Here is a 17,035-nt window from a genome sequence, read left to right as displayed (position 1 = left end):
TAAAAACAAGTTTCAAGTTAGGATTCAGGGGAGGAGAGTGGGAAACGTAAATAGGAGCCTGTGGATATTAAGAATTTTAAATTATGAAAGAACTTTACCAAAATGGTTATTTAACTTATAAATTTTGTAATAGATAAAGAAAAAATGTTTTGACAATTATTTGATATGTCTTTCCTTTTAGGAAAAGACCAACTTCTCTTTACAAGCCAGGTATTATCTTACAATTAAGTGATTTTGGTAATGACAATTTGATATTTCACTTTTAAATTAATTCCAAATGTTGTCTCACTATTTCATAAGCTACACAGCTGATGACTACTGCAGGAAGTAACTTTATGATGTTTGGGGTGAGACCTCTGAAAAATCCCCTTTTTCCTTCATTATAATATATCTCTTGAACAAGATGAATCATAGAAGTTGTTGTTCCTTTTTCTTCCAGTGCTATAAATTGAAAAAAATCAGTGTAATTCAATATTGAATCTTTATACATTAAGATAGCCCAATGATTAATAAGAATTTACAGAGGCTAAAACGACTTCAGAATATACCTCTCTCTCTACTTATAGAATGGTCTTGTCCAATATAGTAGCCACTAGACATGTGTGTCTACTTAAATTTAAATTAATTAAAATTAAGTAAAATGAAAAATTCAGTTGCTTAGTCACATTAGCAATATTTCAAGTGTCTGATAACCATGTGTCACTAGTGGCTACCATACTGGATAACACAGATAAAAAATATTTCTATCATTGCAAAAAGTTCTATTGGACTTGAAGGTTTCATAAGGGACCTCAAAGGAGCACTTGGAATTGAGTATGAACTTTGATAGGGCAATGGAAAAGTGATGGGGTGGGTAGAGAGATTCCCCACCTGGAATGCAATAAAATCCAAAAATCTTACTAAAAAGAAAACAAATGTAAAAAAGAATCACGTACTGCATGACTCCTCAAATAATTTTCTGAGGAAGATAATAATAGAATTATGTAAGATTTTTTTCTTCTTGAAAAGTAATAAAAGTGTTTTCTTAAAGTTTAAATCCCTAACATTTCACTCAAGAGGAACACAACAGGTAACTCTCCCTTCTGGTTAATATCTCCTTGCTAGAGGGATTAAAATACAAATTCAATTCCACAAATATATTAAGTTCTTGATGCAGAATATAACAATGCAGAACTAGGGGGAAATTTTATGTTCATATTGAGTAACTGTTGACTTAATTTGAAGAAAGGAAATCTTTTCTATTGTTCATCGTGGTACTTCCTAATTATAAACTCCTTAAAGAGATCATTAGTAACTGGAGGAAATGTGGAAAGTCCCAAACAGAACATTGAAGGAGAAATAAAATTTAAATTAACAAAAGGCTCTATAATAAAACAATAAATTCAAGATGTGTGCCTTAAAAATCAGAGTCTGCTTTTGATTTAACAATTCTACAGTTTTTGTTTTTTTGAGTCATTAATTTCTACTCATTTAAAACAACCTAGTTTTTTAATACTGTTTTTAAATTAATTTTTATTAATGCTTCATTAAAAATACTCTTAATCACTTTTTAACTTATTACTTCATTAAAAAAAAAAAAAACTCACCTTGAGCCTGCATGCGAGTTCTGATAAGGTTCAGAGGAAAGGTGGCTATCTGAGCAAAAGTGTGAGACAATGTACTACATCCCAGCAAAATCATTATCCCAGGGTCTACAGACTCTGTTGCATGATGTTCTAGCCAATAATTCTTCAAAAGCTAACAAAGAAGATAGTAGTAAATATCCTTTAGCCACCATGCAAGTCTAAGTAGAATAAAGTTCACTGCTCATTCAATTTCAGTAAGCATATTGAGTAGCTTCTTGATTCGAGAATTACACTGAGCATTTTCATAGATGTTATCTCACTTATCTCCCTACAGAAACTTAATAAGTCAATATTGTCATCTCCATGTTATACATTTTATAAATAAGAAACTAATTCAGAGAAACTGAGTTATTAAGTCACGCGCTGATAAATAAGAGTGAAGCTTAATCGTTTGATCTTAATAACTATTCTCTCCAAAATCTTTACAAAAGATTGTTTCTATTCCACCCACAGAGGGGGTTATCTCCCTACTGTCCTACCAGGGGCAGGGCACACAGATGTTTTCAAATAAATGTATTCACACAGCCTCAGTTTGAATACTCCTATGTTTTGCATCTGTACGTCTGTGCTTTGTTTATTTTGATTTTGTTTGTTCTATTTTGCCTCGTTGTTTTGGTTTGTAATGACATTGAAAGACACAAGCAAAATTCTGGAGATTCTCAGAGGGATTAACAGAATAATGTAGAAAAGACTGCATAACCCACTCTAGGTTAACAAAACCACATTTTCTAAACTTTTAGGAAAGATTCATCTTTTCAAATTTTCTTTTCCTTGAATAAAAGTGGCAAGAAAAAATTATCTTAAAATAGTAGGTTTAAAAGATCACCAAGTGCCTTTAGAACTGTTCATTTATCAAAGGATACAGCTTTACCATTATATACTGAGGCAACTGCCATGAAGTGTGTAATTTGATGCTTTTGAAAAAATATGTTTCAAAATGTCTTAACTCAGTGCATTCATCAGTCATGCAATAATGAAAAGAGAAATGTGTAACATCACTCTGGTAAGAAGGCAAAAGATACTGAACTGCAGAAATAAAAGAATGGAGGGAGCCCAACATAAACAGGAGCAATGAATTTATTTTAATAAGATCACAGAAGGAAGAAACAAATATATGCTCTAATATTCAATACTTTAAACATCTATAAAAGATATATGCATTTTTTTAAGTGCTAAACAAAATTGGCTATCTTTCATGTGATTGTGGTACCACCTGCCAAAAATACCACTGGGCCTGTGGCTGGAGAGCTGTCCTTGCACTGAGAATGAATTTAAGTGATACTAGTCACATACTCTGACCTGGTTCTCATGACCAAATGGTATATATTATTACAACAGCCTGCCTAAAACACATGTGTATGGTCATAAAAATGAAATGATTGGCTAGAAAAGGAATAACTCAGAATTCTGCCTCATCAGCAAGCACTACACTCAGGAGATTTGCCTTATTGCCTTATCTACATGCTGCCTCTCCCTCCATCCTCCCCAAGGACTCCCCCTGTCAATTCTCATTTTCACACCTGGACAATCATCTCAGCTTTCTCAATCTTAACTGTACATCATATTTTTCTAGAGAGTTAAAAACCTAGATTCCAGGCCTCCTCCCAGAATAATTAAATCAGAATTTCTTGGATGTAGCCCAAGAATCTTCTTCTTCTTTTTTTTTTTAAGATTTATTTATTATTTGAAAGACAGAGAGAGAGAGAGCACGTGCGTGCGCAAATATGCATGCAGGTGGGGGCGGGGTGGGGCAGAGGGAGAGGTAGCCCAAGAATCTTCTTTTTTAAGCATCTACATGTAAATGATTCTGATATGCATTCAGAATTAAGAACCACCATTGCATCAGCATTTAGGTCTATAAATATTATCAGTAAAACCTAATTCACACACACACACACACACACACACACACACACACACACAAAACCCAGCAAACAAGGAGTTATTATTAGAATACTAGACATCTATTATACAAAATGAAAAACCAAATAAAACCATTCAACTCAACCAAACTTCTTGGTCAGAAGCTATTTCATGTAAAGCCATTTACAACTAGATTTTTAGAATGAAGACTATTATTATACCAAATTTTCAAATCTAACACTTAATGTCACATTATGAGAATAAACTCACCTCATAAACAGCAAAATCTATACCTGCGTAAGGTAGAATGCCTAGCAAGTTGGGACTATAACCTTTGAAAAAGGTTCTAACACCTTCTTGTTTGAGAAGCTTCTTGCCACAATCAATGATCCCTGAATACTGTCCAGTTTTACCTAGAGCCAGTCTGGTCTTTAGAACCTAAATGTGAAGAATATTATAAAAAATATTGATCAGATTCACTCAACTCCTCTAGCAATGCAGTAACTGTATTACATTACAATATTTATTATCACAGAAATCAGAAAAGAAAGTAATCATATATAATTTTAGCTTCTCCCTAATTGGCTTTTAACTATTAACAGCTGATATAATACCGAGTTTTTAAAAAATTATTTAAACAGGAAAATGTAATTAATCACTATGGTTTTGGTTGATAACATCTACTCAACCTTCTTTAATGTACTATCAGGTAACATACTCTAAAACAAATGCATTTGAGGTAACATTATTGCTTCAAAATAAAGCAACTGCAGCCAAATTCCAAGTTAAAAAAATATATGGTTATGTTAAAGTGAAGAAGCAATATGAAAAAAAATGTATTCTGTACATACTTAAAATACATATTCTGGAAATTATTCTAACAGTGAGGCAGATAAAGTATATTCATTTAATATGATTAAATGTGCTTATAAAGCAGTAGCCTAACAGGATCAACATTCCCGTGCAATTCTCCTGATAGAAACTTACTCCTCGTCCTCTTAATTTCCATTAATTTAATTTAAGGGAGGACTATAAATACTGGGAGAAAAGGCTCTCCAAAACAGCCAAGACCAAAAAAAAAAAAAGCATAAATTTTTTCTTGATGGAGCTGCCTCTGAGTCATCAATTGCAAGGCTTTGTTTCAAGAACTTCTCCGTAGCACCCCACACTTTCAATAACCCATTCTTAAAACTGTCTGCCCTGAGTAATATTCCATTGTATACATAAACCACATCTTCTTTATATTACTCAGCCATTAGAAACGACAAATACCCACCATTTGCTTCAACGTGGATGGAACTGGAGGGTATTATGCTGAGTGAAGTAAGTCAATCGGAGAAGGACAAACAGTGTATGTTCTCATTCATTTGGGGAATATAAATAATAGTGAAAGGGAATATAAAGGAAGGGAAAAGTAATGTGTGGGAAATATCAGGGAGACAGAACATAAAGACTCCTAACTCTGGGAAACGAACTAGGGGTGGTGGAAGGGGAGGAGGGCGGGGGGTGGGGGGGAATGGGTGACGGGCACTGAGGGGGACACTTGACAGGATGAGCACTGGGTGTTTTTCTGTATGTTGGTAAATTGAACACCAATAAAAATTAATTTATATATAAAAAAAAACTGTCTGCCCTCCCTAGGGCAGTGTACTCACTCCCTTCTTACCCAAGTAAATCTTCTCTGTCTACCTCACTGGCAGGTTTTTTCCCACTTACTCCTTAAATTAAGGTCTTCTCAAAAATGTTCTTTTCAGGATTAAAAAAACAAAACAAAACACTGCTTTTTTTCTATATAATCTCATGGCTTAAACTAGCACTTCTTTGCAGATGACACATCAAGACTTGAAATCTCTTAAGTCCTCAGTATCACATTTGCAACTGCCTGCTGAAAATCAAAACCTGGTTGTCTACCAACAACTCAAATTAAATATGTGCAAACCTAAACTCATCATCTCTCACTGTCTGGACTACTTCCGCCACTCTCAAACTCTGTTACATCACTCAATACTTAGGCACAGAACCCAGACGAAGTATCACCTTTTTCCTTTCTCTCTGTCCTACCTTCCACTTCTCAGGCTATCAGTTCTCAAGACAGCTCTAACATGAGTCAGTTCCCTTTAGTTAATATATTTCAAGGCTTTACTATCACTTTCCTGAATGGTGGCAATCTCTTGCATGTAGTCATCCCATATCTTTAGTCTCTCTCACCCTAAAAAACTTTACCAAGATTATATTTCAGGCTCCAAAGTCTTTAATGGCTTCTTGTTTTTTAAGAAATAAAAATTATATTTCTTACACTGAATTCAAGAGCCTTTCTGGTTTGGCCTCAATCCATATTTGGATATGGATATTCAATATTCAATCCAATATTCAATATTAAATATTCAATCCAAACCTAAATATCTGCTCTTTTGCCTCCATTCCTTTGCTTAAGTCATTATTTCCACCTAAAATGCCTTTCCTCATTATCTCTGAATGTCAAAAATCTAAGCCAAACTCACATATTCTATTCATGTCTTTCATGAAACCCCTAACTGGAAATAATTTCTCCCCTCTGAATTTCCATAACACTTCATATTGATCTCCCAGGATTTTTACTTTCTATTTTGGATCAGATCATCATTATTGATGTACATGTTTTAGCTCCCCATCTAGGCTATAATTTGCATGATCAAAATGCCTGTCTGATTTGTCTCTGCATCTAGAAAAATACCTTAAACTTAGTAGCTGTGCAATACAGATTTGATTAATGATTAAGTGATTCTATCAATCAATCAAGCAAGCAATCAATGATTTTTTTATCTTCTTGATACATCTACAATACCACCTTGATCCTAAATAAACAAGCAAACAAAAGAAAACATTTACTAGGGCCAACTAACACTTGGTATGAGATTTGAATCCTGTAGCTATTAAGCTGCTTATTGTACAAAATCCAGATCTACTTTCATTTATTTTAAGAATTATAATTTGTGAGGCACCTGGGTGGCTTAGTCAATTAATTGGGTATCCAAGTCTTGATTTTTGGCTCAGGTCATGATCGCAGGGTTGTGAGATCAAGCCCCAAGTGGAGTAGAGATCAGCGGGGAATCTGCTTCTCTCCTCCCTCCTTCTCCCTCTCCCCTTTCACTTGCTGCCCCCAGACCCCCACTCACACTCTTTCTCTCTCTCTCTAATAAATTGATAAATAAATCTTTTTAAAAATGTTATAATTTGTGTTGAAAGCATTACTTTACTTAAAGTTTTATAATAATACATACCTCCATGGGGTAAATACAGGTCTGGGCAGTTGCACCAGCCAATGAGCCAGATATAAACCTCTCAATAATTCCTATTTTAGCACCATCAAAACTAAGCCACTTCTTATACTGTATAAATAAAAGTATTGAAATGTATAAAATTACTGAAATGTAATATATATCTATATCTATATCTATATATATATATAGTTCCTAAGTTTAAAACATTAATTAGTGTTATAAAATTATTTATAGTATTATTCTAGACATCTGATATTAGCATCTAGAGGAATACTTGATTTTAATTTTTATGCAATTAGTTGTCTAAGATAATAAATAAGACTTCTCTATTAGGCCTCCAATTTTTTTTTCCCCACAAAATGAGCTAGCAAGAGTGAGTCATTTAAGCATATTCATGAATGTACTATTTCATAAAAAGCATGTAAATGACAAAAAGGGGGAAAGGATTGTGTATGTTATCTCTAAATAGACTAAAGCCCTATGCCTTACATATGCAAGGTACTTAATATTGTTTGATTACTGGATAATCAAGAATAGTAACAATGTGAGAGGCTCTTTCCGTTACAAGAAATAATGGGTTACTCCAGTTAACTTACATAGCAGGGAGGTTACTGCAATGACACATATAGAAATAAGGAAAACAAATAGCATAAAGGTCCAGGCTTCACAGGAACTACAGTAAGTCAAGCTTCTTGGAGATTGAAACTAGAAACTCATTTAGGATCCAAAATAGCATTAGCAAACTGATTATCTTGTCACCTCCTAGGCAAGATGTTTTCCTGTTTGGTGTTTCTAGAGGCCTATCATCAATATGATTCAGCTATTCTCTATGAACTAACTCTAGTTCTCAAATCAGTAACTCCCCATCAGAAAGTGTGATTGGGGATCCCTGGGTGGCTCAGTGGTTCAGCGGCTGCCTTTGACCCAGGGCATGATCCTGGAGACCCAGGATCGAGTCCCATGTTGGGCTCCCGGCATGGAGCCTGCTTCTCCCTCTGCCTATGTCTCTGCCTTTCTCTCTATCATGAATAAATAAAAAATCTTAAAAAAAAAAAATAAAGAAAGTGTGATTGATTCAGTTGGTAATAGAGACTGCTGTATGTCCCTTGTACCCACTATCTTCCTCCTTTTAGTAATAGAGCTGACTCAGCTGCAAACTACACTTCCCTCTTCTTTCTTACAGCTAGGTTGTGTAGCCGAGTGACTAATTTTGGCCAGTGAGTAAAAAGAGAAGCTGAGTATGCAAATTCTGACATCTCTTTAAAGATGCTTATCCCAGACTATGTTTTCCTCCACCTGAGGAATGACAAAAATGGAAGCAACCATGTATTGAAGCCATGTATTGAAGATGGCAGAGCGGTGTACTGCTAGCCCTGGACCCCTGGCCTCTATCTCATTAAGCTACTGTATTTTGGAATCTGTTAATTATAACAGCTTAGGATGAACCCCAACAAGAGCAGAAATTGGTTACTAGATGTGGGGTACTACCATAAATAAAACCTAAAATATATGACACTGGCTTTATTGTTAGGACACAGATATTACAGTCTAAAAAGATGATGATCTTTCTAATGCTTTGTGGAAATGCATGATAAAACTGCCTATGATAATTTGGAAGGTAGATCATGTGCTTTTCAAGCCTAAAGTTCTAGGAAAACTAACTGTAAAATCTCAGGATGGTGGTCGGTGTTGCCCACTCCTTGCTGCTTTTATCAAGATCTTTTAAGACATGAGCTAATGCAGCTCTCTGCTTTTCTGCCTCAGAGCCTTCTCCAAAGCCAATTTTCAAGCAGAAATGGAAGGAAATGGAGCTCTGCTAAGGGAGTTCTCTTAGCCTGACTTGATAGTTAATAATGGTGGGCTTCTAGTCGGAAAAGCCACCTGCTCTGTACCCCAACACAAGGAAAGGATATTGTTCTAAAGAGCTTGCCTATCTGACAAAATCAGATTAGGGGTGTTGTCATCTGATTTCAGCCTATTGTTTCCATTGACATCAACATAGCCTGCTATAAAAATGAGAGAGAAGGGAAATGACTAAGCACAGGAGCTGGAAAATAAAATATCAGAGGAGAGATTTTTGGATGTTGCTACTCCATGTGATACTGACTAGAAACAGAGAAGTGTAAGAAGTTTTTGAAAGAACTGTATGCTAGAAAACCCATAAGCAAAGCCTATAAAACCCTATGTTCTGTTGCTCTCTGAAGCAACTCTCAGGCCCCCAAACCTAAGCAGGCTTTAGCTGGCCATGGTAGACACTTCCAGAGCCCCACCTCACATTTGGACAGTTCTGTGCAGACTCACAGATTCACTTCACTGACAGAAACACATCAAACGCAAAAGCCTCTCATCTCTCTTCTTTTTTGCCTCAGGGCCTTCTCTGAAGCTATGGGAGCCTATCCAGCCCAGAAGTCTGGGGAATTTAAAGTCCTAAGAGCAATCCTCATATAATATAGGACATAACCTGGTAGATAAATAGCTCAGCTCTCTTCTGTCAGACAGATAATTCTGGGAGCTATTCCGTACACTTCCTAGAAGTTCCCTCAGAATCAAGCCCCTACCACCTATAGCTGAAACCTTACTTATACCCTTATATTGGCTCTTCTTCCTTCTGTGTCTCACTGTTCCTTCTTCCTCACAAATAAACTAGCTGCACCTAGACTCTTTGGAGGGGGGAGGAGGGGAATTCAAATTAAAACAGTTGGTATTACTTCAAAAGTAGGCCTATACACCAAATAAAAGTCAGAGATTGTCAGAGTGTGTCAAAAAACAAGACCCAACTATCCAACTATATATTGTCTACAAGAAACTCACTTTAGATATTCAGACACATATAGATTAAATGTAAATGAATGAAGAAAATTATACCATGTTAACACCAATCAAAAGAAAGTGGGAGTAGCCATATTAACTTCAGACAGAACAGACTTCAGACAAAGAAAAGTTACCAGGGATAAAGAAGGGCATTAACAAATGATAAAGGGGTTTATTATGAAGAAGATGTAACAATCCTTAGCCCATATGTGCCTTTCATCAGAGCACCAAACTACATGAGGTCAAAACTGATAGAAGTACAAAGAGAAATAGATGAATCCACTTTCATAGCTGGAGATTTCAGCAACCTCTATTAGAAATAGACAGATCCAGAAAAAAAATCAGTAATGACATAGCTGAACTCAACATCACTATCAATCAACTGATATCCATAGACTATTTCATCTAACAGTAGCAGAGTACACATTCTTCTCAAGCTTACATGGAACATTCACCAAGAAAGACCACATTCTGGGCCATAGCCCTCACCTTAACAAATTTAAAAGAATGGATGCTCTAAGACTACCATGAAAATTAGAAATCAGTAATGGAAATATAATCTTTTAAAATATCAAAATATGTGGAGATTTAAAAACACACTTCTAAATAAAACACAGATCAAAGAAGTCTCAAGAGAAATTTTAAAATATTTTTAACTAAATTAAAATGAAGACACATTAAAAAAAAATGAAGACACAATTTCTCAAAAGGAGTGAGAAGGAGTACATAGAGGGAAATATATAGCATTGAATACATATACTTAAAAATACGAAAGATCTAAAAATCAGTAATCTGTTTCCACCTCAGAAAACTAGAAAAAGAAGAGCAAATTAAATCCAAAGTAAGCAGAAGAAAAAATATGATAAGAATTAGAACAGAAATCAGTGACATTGAAAATAGAGATTTAATGGAGAAAAATCAACAAAATCAAAAGCTGGTTCTTTGAAAAGTGGTCCTACAAAGTTGGCCTGCTGATGTTAGAACTGGATCACTCACCAGTCACTTAGCAAACAATGGGATCTTTGTTGGTAAGTAGGATGATGATAATCTATAGTATGCTGTAGCATTACGATTATTAAGGTTCATAGTCATAGTAGCTTGGGATGAAGTACTAGTAGACAGAAAAACATTACATTATGCAGCTGCCCTAATACTTGAACAGCATTGGCATAATTATAAGGATTGTGGAGTTGGCTGATTCTAATTCATTGTCTTAGAAACTCTGAAGGAAGACAATGTCAAGTTGGCTAACTATCTCCTTAAACCATGTTATGAACCCTATTAGGCCTTCATTGCAGCATTCAAAGAGATCCTTATAGACTGCTAAAAATCAGTCCCAGGATATAAATGTAAAGGTAACAGAGTTACTAAGGAAACAATGTAGAGCTTCAAAAGGTTCCCTATGCTAGTAGCAAACATCATTTTGTCTTATTTCAAGAAATTGCTATAGCCACTCCAGTTTTCAGCAACCACCACCCTGCTCAGTTGGCAGCCCTCAACATCCAGGCAAGACCCTCCACCAGCAAAAAGATCACAGCTCACTGAAAGCTCAGATGATGCTTGGCACTTTTAATTAGAGTATATACATAGGATTTTTTAGACATAATGCTATCATACACTGAATAGACTACAGTACAGTGTAAACATACTTTTATATGAACTAGGAAACCAAAAATTTGACTCACTTTATTGAGCTCATCCAGAACCAAACTTGCAATATCTTCTCAGTATGCCTGTATTTACAGTGACATTTACTGCTGTGTACATTCCAGTTTTCTCTCTCGTTAAAGTCTAATTTTTTTAAATTAAATTTAAAGTCTGATCTTTGGGATGCCTGAGTGGTTCATTTGGGTTAAGTGTCTGTCTTTGACTCAGGTCATGATCCCAGGGTCCTGAGATCAAGTCCTGCATCAGGCTCCCTGCTCAGTGGGAGCCTGCTTCTCCCTTTCCCTCTGCCCCTCCCCCTGCCTGTGTGCTCTCTCCCTCTCTCTCTATCTCTCTCAATCTGAGAAATAAATAAATAAAATTTTAAAAATCATAAAATAAAATTTGATCTTTATCACATAATTCCATAGGCGATAACATTTTACCTGTTCATAAGCTCCAATCTTGAGCGCTGTCTCAGGTGCAATTTTAAAAATATTTACACCATTTCCCCGCCAAAGACAGCGAATTCCTCCTTCTTTTAACATCTGCTCAAAACCGCCAATCAATCTCATTCTCCTTGACTTTGTACTATGAACCTACAAATGAACAGGAAATTTATTTTAAAATTTATTTTGTTGGTAATATGTCACTGATGTTATTATTGCTAATAAAGTAATGATGATACATAAATGTATACATCTATGAACTTCAATGCCATTTTCATTGTCCTTTAGAGACATATAAAATTGATAGATTATTTTTGTTGTTGTTGTTCCCAAATACACACTTTAATCTTATATATCAAAGAGAACAACTTAAAGAAAACAGGAAAAACTTAATTATCAGAGAATTTTTGCATACACAAAATGTGTTGTTGCTGCTAAAATTAAAGAGTACACTGAAATATGTACTGAGAAAGGAATGGAGGAAAATACATCAAATTTTCAATAGTGGATACTTTTAGCAACCTGTTATGGCTTCAATTTTGTCGCCTTGAAATTTCTATGTTGAAGTCCTAACGCCCATTACCTCAGAATGTAACCTTATTTGAAGTTAGGGTCTTTATAGAGATAATCAATTTATAGTAAGGTCTAAAAGTGTGCCCTAAAATCTGATATGATTACTGTCTTTATAAAAAAGGGAAATTTGGACAGAGACAGGTACAGAGCGAAGGCAATATGAAGAGACATAGAGAAAAGACAGCCATCTATGAGCCAAGAGGAGAGGCCTGGAACAGATCCTTTCCTCACTGCCCTCAGAAGGAACCAACCATGCAGACACCTTGATCTCAGACTTAGAGCTTTCAAAACTGTGAGACAATAAACTTCTGTTGTGTAAGCCAGTCAGTATGTGATATTTTGTTAGAGCATCCTTGGCAAACCAATACACAAGGATTATGGGTCATTTTTAATGTCTTCCTTTATACTTTTTTGTAGTTTCCCATTTTTTCTAATGTATTATTTTATAATAAAAAATATTATTATTTATTTTTAAGAAAGTTAAAATTAGAACATTAGTAAAATAAAACACCCTCTTATCTCAAATATATGAGAATAATGATGAGAAAGCAAAGTGAAATGGGCATTCTCATGTCCTGTGTGAAGAAAAAGCCTGGAATAGAATTTAACAGTATAGTCACATGTACACACACACAGCCTTAAAAATGTTCATAGCATTACTTAACTTCTAGGAACTCTTTCTAAATAAGTAATCTTAAATACAAAAAAGATTTACAAGCAATGATGTTCATCATTATGAACAATTCTGAATTATAATTTAAAAAATTTTAAAAACCACGTACATGTCCAAGAATAGGAGAAAACAATAAAAAAATTAATATGACACATCTACTTGAAATAATACAGTCATTAAAATCTATACCTGATGAATACACAAATATTTGAAATATTTGAAGAATATTTGAAATAACATGAAAACATGCTCATGCTATACTGTTAATCACAAAAACAAAAAATAATATATAAATTATTCATAAGGTGAGCACTGCTACTGAGTAAGGGGCATCCCTTCTATAGACACAGGAGATCTGGACAAAGAAAGCCCAAATCTGTTCAGGGTTGCATTTTGGATCAGACCTGAGTATTCTCAACTTCGTAATTGTAAAAAAGGACAAAAAGGGTATTTCTAGGCTGATACTACTGTGCCTCATCACCTGGTGCCCACAAAAGCTAGCAGGATCTGCAAACTTTTTAATTTCTGCAGAAGGTGATGCCCACCACTATGTTGTCAGAAAGCCTGTGAACAAAGAGGTGTGAAACCCAGGACCCAAGGGCCCAGCATTCAGCGTCTCATTGCTCCATGTGTCCTGAGACACAAATGATGACTCTGAAGAAACATGCTAAGAAAAATAAGGAAGAATCCACAGAACACGCTAAACTTTTGGCCAAGAGAAGGAAGGAAGCCAAAGGAGAACTTCAGGAAGCTTGTTGAGAAATGGAGGCTATCACCTCTGAGAGCTCCTACCTCGATATCTGAGTCTATCAGAAGTAAGATTTTCTAAGAATAACAAATAGAGATCAGACAACAATTAAAAAACCTATTCATAATCCATTACCAAACGTCACCAAGGTTACCAAAAAAAGCAAAGACAATAAAACACCCAGGTATATGATTTTTTTTTTTAATTTATGACAGTCAGAGAGAGAGAGAGAGAGGCAGAGACACAGGCAGAGCGAGAAGCAGGCTCCATGCACCGGGAGCCCGACGTGGGATTCGATCCCGGGTCTCCAGGATCGTGCCCTGGGCCAAAGGCAGGCGCCAAACCGCTGCGCCACCCAGGGATCCCGGTATATGAATTTAATTACAAATTTAAACTCACTAGATTGTGAATTATTAATTTTTATACCCTTGTGATGAAAGTATTCAGCAAATACTAAATTTTAATTATGACAGTTCACAGATTAAACTATGCACTATTTTAAAACTACTATTGACAATTCATTATTCAGTAAAATAAAGATAATTAGACAACATTACCTCTAGTGAAACATCAATCAATAGTACACTCTAAGTACACTCTAAGTAACTTATTTTCCAATTCCTAAAAATATGCTTTTTTTTTTTTTAAATTTTTATTTATTTATGACAGTCACAGAGAGATAGAGAGAGAGGCAGAGACACAGGCAGAGGGAGAAGCAGGCTCCATGCACCGGGAGCCCGACGCAGGATTCGATCCTGGGCCTCCAGGATCGCGCCCTGGGCCAAAGGCAGGCGCCAAACCGCTGCGCCACCCAGGGATCCCGGTATATGAATTTAATTACAAATTTAAACTCACTAGATTGTGAATTATTAATTTTTATACCCTTGTGATGAAAGTATTCAGCAAATACTAAATTTTAATTATGACAGTTCACAGATTAAACTATGCACTATTTTAAAACTACTATTGACAATTCATTATTCAGTAAAATAAAGATAATTAGACAACATTACCTCTAGTGAAACATCAATCAATAGTACACTCTAAGTACACTCTAAGTAACTTATTTTCCAATTCCTAAAAATATGCTTTTTTTTTTTTTTTTAAATTTTTATTTATTTATGACAGTCACAGAGAGATAGAGAGAGAGGCAGAGACACAGGCAGAGGGAGAAGCAGGCTCCATGCACCGGGAGCCCGACGCAGGATTCGATCCTGGGCCTCCAGGATCGCGCCCTGGGCCAAAGGCAGGCGCCAAACCGCTGCGCCACCCAGGGATCCCCTAAAAATATGCTTTATACTTAAATAGTACAATAGAACCATGCTATTATGTAGTTGCCAGGGTCTATAGATAATCGATAAATAAGACTAATTGTATCTTATAACTTCTTTGATATATTCAGTTAGAGTTCTGAAAAAACTTCTAGTAGAGTGTTCTATTATTACTTCAAATAAAAATTAATTTAAATAGCACACAAGCATCCTTAAGAAAATTAAGAAATATTTTAATATTGCAAATAAGAAAATTTACATTTTCAGAAAAATGTGAAATTTTAATGAGAAATAGTATGAAATGTGCTAAAACCTTTCTTTTTGAAAACCGTCCAGGGTTTTTCAAGTTACTTTAATGCCTAAGGGGTAAAGTGAGCAAACTACCTGCATTATGACTTTCAAGCGGTCAAAAGGTGCTGTGCATGTCCTTGCAACTGCACCAGCTATTCCTCCTGCCACCAAACGCCTCCACCAATCTCCAGAACGCTTTTCTTCTTCAGTAAATTCATCTGGAATAGATATACTCTCCCCTATGTCAATTATCTGATGAAATGTAAACATGAATTACACAATAAAGAAAAGTATAAACTCTTGGTAAATTAATAGGGTAATTTTTTTAAAGGATAACTTTTTACAAAGACCAAAACCCAAAGACTGTTTTCATATCTCACCTCCTGTTAATGAATACTGACAATTTTCTCCCCACTTGTACTAGACCAAATGATTTTTAATAATACATTCACATATAGATTTAAAATCTGTAAAATACATTCCTATTAAATTAGAGTTATTAATTTTAAATTATCAAGCTATTTAGATTCATCTTTTCCATGTAAAATGTAAACTCTCAGGCAGGGATCATGTCCTAGTCACACAGCACAATGCCTGCCACACAATATTTTAGGAATAAATGCCTAATTAAGTTTCTCTATTTTATTTCAAATTCTCTCAAATTCCACTATGTACTTACCTATTCTGTCAGAATTCGAGAGTAGTAGTTTATACGCTTTAACTTCTTTCTCTATTATTTACATTGACTCTTCTCTCAAATGACAATTTTGTTTTTAAAACTCTGGACTCGAACAGCATTTGCATTTCACTTTGTTTTTAGTCATCATACATACTTTTGCTAAGATTAGCCATTTTTTACTAAATGTTGAGGCAATGTGACTCCCTGGTGAGAGTGTCACACTGAATGCAGGGGATCTAGGTTTTTCACTTGTCAATCACTAGGTTTCAAGTGACAAGTCACTTCCCTGCTTCTTAGTTTTCCCACCTTCATTTATGCATTCATTGAGTGTCCCCTTCACAAGTACCATTCCACCTCAGGACTTTGTCCTTGATTTTCCCTTTACCTAGGACATTTCTCCTTGGCTCTTTCCATGGAGTCCTCTCTAATACTTAGCACAATACTAATTAATTCATTTCCATCTTTTGCTTGTTTCCTCCTTTAGAACATAAGCCTGAGAAGAGCAGCAATGTGGTCTTTTTTGTGCGTGGTTGTATACCTTGCACTTTGATCAGTGGAGATAAGTGTGCTCAGTAAATATTTGCTGAATTAATTAACACATCAGGTGCTGGACTGTGTATTCATAATATGGTGCAGAAATTAGTTTCTTTCCTCTGGGATCTTACAGTATAATACAAAAGACAGGAAAGGAAACAAGCAGTTATAATACAGAGGAATAAGTATGGTAACAAGGGTAGCAAAAAGAGTGTCTTAACACAGTACAGAGATAGTTAATGGAGTGTAGAATTCTTTTATTTTTGTGGTGGGAGGAGATGAGTGGAACTGTCAAGGTACACTTTTTATGTAAAGTGACTTAGAAGTAGCAAAGTAATATGAATCCAGGTATTCTGTCGTCAAAGGTTGCTTTCTTTTTTTTTTTTTAGATTTATTTATTTATTTATTCATGATAGACACAGAGAGAGAGAGAGAGAGAGAGAAGCAGAGACACAGGCAGAGGGAGAAGCAGGTCCCACGCTGGGAGCCCAATGCGGGACTCGATCCCCGGACCCCAAGATCGCGCCCCGGGCCAAAGGCAGGCTCCAAACTGCTGAGCCACCCAGGGATCCCCAAAGGTTGCTTTCTTGTCCATCACACTGTACTATCTCCCT

General features: G+C 35.5%; 1 protein-coding gene across 1 annotated transcript in view; it reads right to left on the bottom strand.

Moving 5' to 3' along the window:
- Positions 1-262: 262 nt before the first annotated feature.
- Positions 263-17,035, bottom strand: part of LOC121487711 (calcium-binding mitochondrial carrier protein SCaMC-1-like) — a 51,921-nt gene continuing 35,148 nt past the window's right edge. Inside the window, exons 5-10 of the mRNA XM_041749679.1 lie at positions 15,302-15,460; positions 11,650-11,802; positions 6,749-6,856; positions 3,759-3,926; positions 1,587-1,737; positions 263-441 (exon numbers count right to left, since the gene is read on the bottom strand). Coding sequence (XP_041605613.1) covers positions 263-441; positions 1,587-1,737; positions 3,759-3,926; positions 6,749-6,856; positions 11,650-11,802; positions 15,302-15,460 — 918 coding nt within the window. The remainder of the gene's footprint in view (positions 442-1,586; positions 1,738-3,758; positions 3,927-6,748; positions 6,857-11,649; positions 11,803-15,301; positions 15,461-17,035) is intronic.

The sequence above is a fragment of the Vulpes lagopus genome, chromosome 3 (genome assembly GCF_018345385.1).
Source record: "Vulpes lagopus strain Blue_001 chromosome 3, ASM1834538v1, whole genome shotgun sequence".
In the NCBI taxonomy this organism is placed as follows: domain Eukaryota; kingdom Metazoa; phylum Chordata; class Mammalia; order Carnivora; family Canidae; genus Vulpes; species Vulpes lagopus.
This window is presented reverse-complemented; position numbering and strand designations above follow the sequence as displayed.